The 8,100-nt window shown below is 43.6% G+C and overlaps 1 protein-coding gene across 1 annotated transcript in view; it reads left to right on the forward strand.

Annotated features, from left to right (window-relative positions):
* The first annotated feature begins 1,159 nt into the window (after positions 1-1,159).
* The window catches only part of smg1 (SMG1 nonsense mediated mRNA decay associated PI3K related kinase), a 39,737-nt gene continuing 32,796 nt past the window's right edge, over positions 1,160-8,100 (forward strand). Inside the window, exons 1-15 of the mRNA XM_008330518.2 lie at positions 1,160-1,405; positions 3,138-3,289; positions 3,404-3,556; positions 3,971-4,104; positions 4,490-4,548; positions 4,974-5,187; positions 5,571-5,696; positions 5,793-5,865; positions 6,007-6,104; positions 6,217-6,390; positions 6,547-6,768; positions 6,872-6,973; positions 7,085-7,375; positions 7,480-7,610; positions 8,026-8,100. Coding sequence (XP_008328740.1) covers positions 1,329-1,405; positions 3,138-3,289; positions 3,404-3,556; positions 3,971-4,104; positions 4,490-4,548; positions 4,974-5,187; positions 5,571-5,696; positions 5,793-5,865; positions 6,007-6,104; positions 6,217-6,390; positions 6,547-6,768; positions 6,872-6,973; positions 7,085-7,375; positions 7,480-7,610; positions 8,026-8,100 — 2,081 coding nt within the window. The 5' untranslated portion in view covers positions 1,160-1,328. The remainder of the gene's footprint in view (positions 1,406-3,137; positions 3,290-3,403; positions 3,557-3,970; positions 4,105-4,489; positions 4,549-4,973; positions 5,188-5,570; positions 5,697-5,792; positions 5,866-6,006; positions 6,105-6,216; positions 6,391-6,546; positions 6,769-6,871; positions 6,974-7,084; positions 7,376-7,479; positions 7,611-8,025) is intronic.

Below are 8,100 nucleotides of genomic sequence, written 5' to 3' on the forward strand. Positions count from 1 at the left end.
CGCCTCCCCCCCCCCTCTCCTCTCCCCCCACCCCTGTTGTTCAGCATGCTCCATTCATAGTTTTTCTTCTTCTTCTTCTTCTTCTCCATTCACTGTACCAAGCAGGGATCCAGCAGCAGCAGCAGCAGCAGCAGCAGCAGCAGCAGCAGCTGCTCCGCCCACAGGTCTCTCCTCCACACAGAGCTCTGTGTTTGGATGCATTGACGTCACAGCTGACGCACAGCAGCCTGGAGTGGCCGGCGCCACCAAAACACCCGGATGTTGAGGCCTGAACAGAAGAATTATTATTAGCCAGCAGAGGGAGAGATTCAAGAAGAGAATGGGTGAGGGTTGGGAGGGTGTGGGGGGGGGAGAGGCTGTTGAATAATAATAATAAAAAAAGCCAGAACAGCATGTTGTCACCGTTTGGTTTCATCCATGAGGAACACAGAACTTGGTCCCAGATATAAAACAAATAAAACACATCACATATATATAAACAGTGTTACGTATATATTATTATTTTTTATTTTGATAAAAGTACATTGTGTTTGACATAGCACCATCCACTGGTTGATGAATGATGTTGTTGATGATCATCACCTTTCAACCCTGTCACAGACTATTGGAGAAAATATAGCAGAACAAAACTGTTAAAAAAAGTTGTAAGTTTGTTTATTGTTCAATAATGTTTAAAGATACTGATTTAACATTAGTCCAGCTCAACTCGTTGGATATTAATGACAATAACTATGGTTTTATGGTGAAAATAATAATAATAATAATAATAATAATAATAATAATAATAATAGCAATAGCAATAAAAGCTACAGGCAAAATTAGGAACAAAAAAGAAAAAACATTAGAAACAAAAAAAAGGTTTTACTCTGTGGTTTAATTTAGAGGATGTCTTTTTTCTGTTAAATCCTGCCACCTAGCGATCATAAATAGAAAGCGACGGTACTTAAAACTTCCTGTACCCCCACACTGTTGTTGACGCGTTAATGTTTACATTCATGTAGCACGTCAATGCTGACGCACCGTGTCATATAGGTTGATAGATTCTGGAAGAGGAATGAAGATGGTCGGAATAGTGTCTGGATTTCGTTTCATTCCCACAGCTCTGCCGCAGTGCATTCAAATTGCCAGAGGGTGGCGGTAGTGAGACAACAAGGCTGTCACCTGCCTTACAGACTCGAGGAAGAAGAAGAGCACTACCTTTGGCTAGCGATAACGACTAGTTGCTAACCTTTATACTGTGAGTCTTGATAAAGCATTAGAGTGAGAATTGATCCTCGGCACAGACTCGATAGCCGCTGCCGGCGGGTCATGCAGCTTTTTAAAAGGTAATGAGCCGCAAAGCCCCGGGGTCTCGGCTCAGCGGCGCCCACAAACTGCAGCCACAGTGGAATGACTGGGAGGCCAGGTTGGTGCTGTGCTCCGGGGGAGGGTGCACTTACACTTCGGCGCTGACTGCCGTCAGGCCTGTGTTCTGCTGCTTGTTTGAAGCTGTTGAGAACAGAACTTCTTGTCGTTATTATCCAACACTTCAGCCCCGTTCTTGCACGCGCTCTTTTCTTTTACTGAACTCGCATGTCGAAGCCGTAAGCGGCGTGTTGGCTGCTTTAAAAACCCGCCTCATACATGGCTAATGTTAGCTTTGCTTGGTGTAGCCGTGAGTTAGCCTAAAGCTAGTAGACAACAACTAATGCAACAATTTTATTGTCAGTGCGAGTGTTAAACTGAATAGTTGGTTTTAATTGTGACACTAAGGTTTAAACGACTGACTACTTTTATTTGTGTGAATTTCACCTCTCCTGCCTTTGCTTTATGTTCTAGCTGTAGCGATAAACAAGCAGCTAGCACGGCGAAGACGCCACCCTTTTACCCTGACGACGTCCCCTGGAAGTTAAATGTTACTTGGAAATGTTAACATAAATGTATATGACACTTGGCCGATATTACTGTCGAAAGCCCGAGCATTAGCTGTGTATTTAAAAGTGGAAAGCGCTGCCTGTGTAGCAGGAGTGCTAGCATCACGTGTTAGCTCGTTTCCTGGCATCTAAACAGCAGGTGTAGACAGTGAACTGGATTTAGTCTCTCATCGTTGTTTGGAAATGTTTCAAATTAAGAACTCCTACATATTTTACTTAAAACAATCAGCCATATGAATTACGTGTTTTTCATCAACGATCACAAATAACTAAAAGAATATAATACGAGTAAACGCTGTTATTATTCGCTGTTAATGGCCTTAAGGTTATAGTTAATTTATTATGATGATGTCACATTTTGTGAATATATTGTGGCCCTGTGATTGTACACATTTTACGACTGTATTGTCCTTTAAATATATTAGTGAGTGCAGAGTGTCTTTGTAACATCAGATGTCAGTCTTTCGTCACAGAGCGGCTATTGATAGATCTTTATGTCCGGGACGGTCCACAGGTGTGTTTCTAGTGGGATTTTCTCATTTGTCACACACACACACACACGGGAGTACACATACTGGCACTGGACTTACCAATGTCCAATTCAGGGAATGCGTGTGTGTGAGAGTTTATATTTTTAGATTTTTAGTGACAGCTGTTGGCACGTTACAGGTGACCACTGATGACACCTACTGTTCGTCACCATGGGTCCTTAAATTGTAGAGTATGTGGAACACTGTTGGAGCTCAGTCATCTGTCAGACAGATTATGCGTAGGCAACATTTTGTGGAAACTGTTTACAGACACAACTCTCTCTTTTCCCCCTGTAGGGGGGGCTATGAAAACACTTGTATTGCGCCTAACCCCATTCAGAGATAGAATATGAGAAATAAAATCCTCACATAGGACAATTTAAGTGTACCGTGCCGTGGTGCTGTACACCTCCAACAACCGGGTCTGTAAACCAACCCTGATTTGAAACATATTCTGACAATTAAAAACTCTACTCCTGAAATTTTACCTTTTATAATATTGAACTTGTACATAAAGCGAGCCAGCATTTAGTCCCAGCTCAGATCCTTGAATTTAATCCTGGAGAAGTGTAAAGGAATTTATTATTTAGTCATTATTATTATTGATATTACGGTGTGGTTTATTATTTATTAGCATATATTTATATTCAAAAACCTTATTTTATACACAGTCTTTGTTGACTTTTTTCCCCAGAGTTGACGGCGTGTCATCCAGCCAGGACAGAGTGAAATCCAGGGAGCTCGTGTCAGGAGCTGTGTGTGACGTTGTCGCCTCCTCTAACTGCCCCGAACAGCCAGCAGTGGACAGTGATGCCTACGCTGCTGCAGATCAACACCAGGAAGAGGGTGAGCACCTCACTTTTTTTTTTTTCTTTTTTTTTTCTCGACACTCAGATCACAGCCCATTAATGAGTGATACGGACTTTGGAATTCACTTGTCCGACCGCTTGTGTCCCACAGGTGGATATGATGCTGGCCAAGGTGTCTGTGATAATGCTTTTGGTTGGAAGTCGCTGGGGCAAGAGTTGAGGCCCAATGACGTGACGACGGATTTGACTGCTTTTCAGCATGGAAACCGTGCTTTAGCTGCCAAGGACATGAGGAAATCACAGGGTGAGCATCAAGATGATCAAGACGGTGACGGGTACAGTGCTGTGCAGAAGTTTTAGGCAGCGGTACAGGGTAATGCTGCCCAGTACAGTGTGTTCTTTTAGTTTATTTTTTAACACGAGTATTTTAGAAACAGAAAAATATTCAACATTGAAATTGAACTTCACGTCCCTGATGGTGGACACGCCCCCCACTTTGGGAACCCATGAGCAGGAGAAATGTACAGCAAAAAGCACATTATTAAATTAGGTGAAAGAGGAAAATGAGAAGAATGTCCTTTAGACGACCAAAATAATGAAGGTGTTAATGGAGTGGTGTCAAAACTCTGGTGCGCAACTAAGGATCAAACAGTGCATTGTACGTTGTTTTTTTTTTTTTGATTGGAGTGACAGTGTTGTACGGTGGCTCTTCCTGCAGACAGAGGGACTCACTCAGAGGAGTCTCGACTGGCCAACCTCCTGCGCCGTGTCTCCAGGGAGGATGATCGCGACCGCAGGCTGGCCACTCTCAAACAGCTGAAGGAAATCATCAGCCACGGAGAGATCAAAGTGGTGAGTCTCTTCCTGTCTTCTCCTTGTCCGCAGCGGGAGGACGAAGTGGACGGCGTTCTAACGTCTGAGCTTCAACTGAACTGAACTGAACTGAAGTCACTGTAGAGCTTTTAATTTTGACCTGATCTGAGGTCAGTCTGAGGAAGTAGTTTCATCAAAACTCAACAGAGCTTTTCACACTTCACTGTCCATCATGTGAAGATATCAGTGGGAGGTATTTCTTAAAAAGCACTCTCATAATAAGAGTATAAAACAGCAGTCACCAACTATAATTGTCAGAGGATTCTATTTTTAAACCTTTTTTTGTACAGTTATTTTTTTCACTATTTGTACTTTTATTACATACGTCACTGACCTGTTGTTTTTTCTTCTCTCTGTGACTCAGACTCTGGTCAAACAGTTGGACAACATCCTCAACATCTTGAATGACATTTTAAATGAGAGGTAAGAGGAAGTGGTGACACTTTTTCAAGGCATGTGTTGTATGTAAAATAGTTGTAACATGAGGTTTTTATCCTTTTTTTAAATCGTAGTTTTCCTGAGTTTAAATCAGACGTTGTTGTTGTTTTTTAAATCTAAATTTAAGGGAAATACTGCAGAATTTTTGTATTATGACTTTCCTACCAGAAGGGAGACAATGTATCTTTAAGATAATGAAACAATATCAAAAATATTAAATTTAGCTTCACACAAGGGTAAAAGATCTCGCTCATTTAAAAAAAAAAAAAAAAAAGCAAACAGTTATCTGATCTGACTGTATCTATATCTGACTGTAGTGGGTTTTATAACCTTAACTTTTACAAATGTTTTTCTGATCTTCATGTGCCAAAGTGGAAAAAAAACAATTATTTTGTTGGTGGTGTGTGTAGCAGTAAGCTGCTGTGGGAGTTGCGTCAGGATGCTGCAGCCTGCCTGGGAATCCTGTGCACGGTGCTCAGCTACGAGGCCGAGCGTATCTTCGACTGGCTTTTTGTCAAGTTCACCTCCAGCAGTCGAGACGAGGTGAAGCTGCTGTACCTGATCGCAGCACAGAGGGCGCTGGAGGCTGCAGGAGAGAGGAAGGCCTTCTCCCATGTCATGCAGGTAAAACACACACACAGAGACACACAGAGGCTTTGGTTTTCTCTCTTTAAATACTAATTTAGCAGTTCATCACTGCCATGTCAGGCTGTTAAACAATACAACCACTAGGGGCACCGGTGAGTTCAGAGTTTATATTTTGAACTGAGGTAATTTCCTCAGACATGGTAGAGGATGTGGTGATAAAGATGTATAGATGTTCTCACTTCTCGGCTGGCAACAACACTGCCCCCTTGAGATTTCCTGTGGTACTGCTCTATTTCATGTTTTTGGGATATATGTCTGTAAACTTTCTGAAAAATGCAGCAATGTACTTAGTGTTGAGAGTGAATATAATTTAAAAAGTCAAGACTGAACTTCCACCTGTTCTGTGATCTGTGTTCCAGCTGGTGATGAGTAACCTGCAGTCCATCCTGGAGAACGTGGACACACCGGAGCTGCTGTGTCAGAGTGTGAAGTGCATCCTCCAGGTGGCTCGTAGCTACCCTCACGTGTTCAGCACCAACTTCAGGGTGAGTTCTTCCTGTAAGACTTCACGTTGACGCTGATGTCCGGGGGTCAGCGTCCAAGCAGAACTCCTCTGACGTCCTCTCCACCTTCTGTTACAGGACACAGTGGACATCCTGGTGGGCTGGCACATCGACCACACACAGAAACACACACTCACACAGCAAGTCTCAGGTCAGTTGGTTTATTATTTAAAAAAAAAAAAGTGGTTCAAGTGTGAACTGTACGATTTATCAGAATAATTATCAGTTCAGCATGAATCAACTGAAAACACATTTATTTATTAAAAACCCGTGTGACTCTGTTGGTGTTCAGGATGGCTACAGAGTCTGGAGCAGTTCTGGGTGGCAGACCTGACCTTCTCCACCACCCTGCTGGGTCAGTTCCTGGAGGACATGGAGGCGTATGCTGAGGTGAGCTGTGGCAACAAAAAAAAAATTGTACCTTTTTTTTTTTTTAGTCATTTTTACAAATAATTGAAGGTAAAGGGAAAAAAATGTTTTTGTTGTTTTTTTGTTTGATTAGGATCTGGGCCACGTGGAGGGGAGTGAGGCTCTGGATGAGGACATCCCCCCTCCCTCGGTGTCTCTGCCTAAACTGGCAGCTCTGCTGAGAGTGTTCAGTACGGTGGTCCGCAGCATTGGAGAGCGCTTCAGCCCCTTCAGGGGTCCCCCCATTACTGAAGCCTACGTTAATGATGTAAGAGAACGTGACCTTTGACCTAATTACTGCCGTTAATCAACAGTGAAAATGAATTTTAAAAAAGAAGATAGAAATGCATGAAAATGTATTTTAATCTTCCTTTAACCAATAGTTTTGTTTTTTTTTTTTTTTTTTTTACATTTTTGGTCTCAGGTTCTAAACCGGGTCTTGGCCTGTGTGAGCATGGCGAAGCAGGTCCAGTTCTCAGAGACTGTTCTGACGGCGGGGAACGAGAGTGTGGGTGTGTTGCTGGCCAGTGTGGAGCCCTGTGGTCAGCTGATGGAGGCTGTTCTAGCCTATGGCCTGGACCAGCTGGAGTGCTGTCAGGCCTGTGGCACCGACTACAGTCTGGCTGTGCTGAGTCTCCTCACCCTGGTACGAGCTCCATCATCATCATCATCATCATCATCACCACCACATGAGAACTGGTAGAGTTGACGAAGACGTCGTCATTGTTGACGCTGCTGTTTGATTACAGATTGTGGATCAGGTCAATACAAAACTGCCTATTTTCTTCGTGGAGAAATTGTTGGCGCCTGAGTCCAAACTGCTGCAGCTGCGCTTCCACAGAGAGAAAGAGGTGTGTGTGTGTCGTTGTTGTGACGTTTACTACTCCAGCTACAAATTTCAATTATCAACCAGGGTGAAGTCAGTACTCGCTGTACTCCATGTGTGTTTCTGTACTCCGTAGGTGATGACGGCCGTACACAGTGTGTACCAGGCGCTGCTGAGCCTGAAGAACATTCCCACCCTGGAGGCAGCTTATAAAATGGTGTTGGGTGAGATGGTCTGTGCCCTGTCCAGCCTCGTGTCCAGCCTGGAGTCCGCCGACGCTGCCCAGTCTCCAGACGGGCCGTGCCCCGGCATCCAGCACCCTGCTTTTGCTTCCATTCTTCTGCCTGTGGAAAAGGCCCAGTTCACCCTCATCTTCAACCTCAGCACCCTCACCACCATCGGCAACACCAAGAACTCTCTGATCGGGGTGAGTGGAGGAGGAGGCGGTGGTGGGGGTCGCTGACCTTCCACTGCTGCTGCAGTAGATGTTGATGCTAATCTTTATTTTTATTTTTTTCTTTGTCTGTGTAGATGTGGGCTCTGTCGCCCACCGTCTTCACTCTCCTCAGTCAGAACCTGAAGCTGGTTCACTCAGAGTTGGCTGCGATCTATCCTGCTGTCCAGTACGCAGTTCTCTACACGCTGTTTTCACATTGCACCAGGTACGTGCAAGTGTCTATGATATAATGAGTAGGGATGTCCAATCATTTCAGCCGACCAATGTTATCGGCCGATATTAGCGTAATTACGTAACATCTGTAAGAATCCTTAAAGGTTTTTTTTTTCCAATAATGAAAACATGATGCCTGGGTTTTGCCAAATGATGTGTGGCCTGAAAATACTTTTGAGGAAAAATGGCTGTATGTGACAGTGAAAGCCACTAGATGGCAGCATTGCATCTCATTTTAATAATCAGGAGATTGTATGAATAATTACCAGGTGTTCAATGGTATTTCGGTTCAGGGTTTGAGGGATGACATTAGTGTTTTGTTTATATTTAAAGTCACTCATACACAAATATGGATCATTTATTTTTCTGGTTTTATTTTTCCCTTTCTACTGCACCTGTTTTCGCAGACATGACCATTTCATCTCATCCAGCCTGTCGTCATCTTCCCCCTCACTCTTCGACGGCGCCGTTATAAGCACAGT

This window comes from Cynoglossus semilaevis, chromosome 17 (genome assembly GCF_000523025.1).
Source record: "Cynoglossus semilaevis isolate Cse_v1.0 chromosome 17, Cse_v1.0, whole genome shotgun sequence".
In the NCBI taxonomy this organism is placed as follows: Eukaryota; Metazoa; Chordata; class Actinopteri; order Pleuronectiformes; family Cynoglossidae; genus Cynoglossus; species Cynoglossus semilaevis.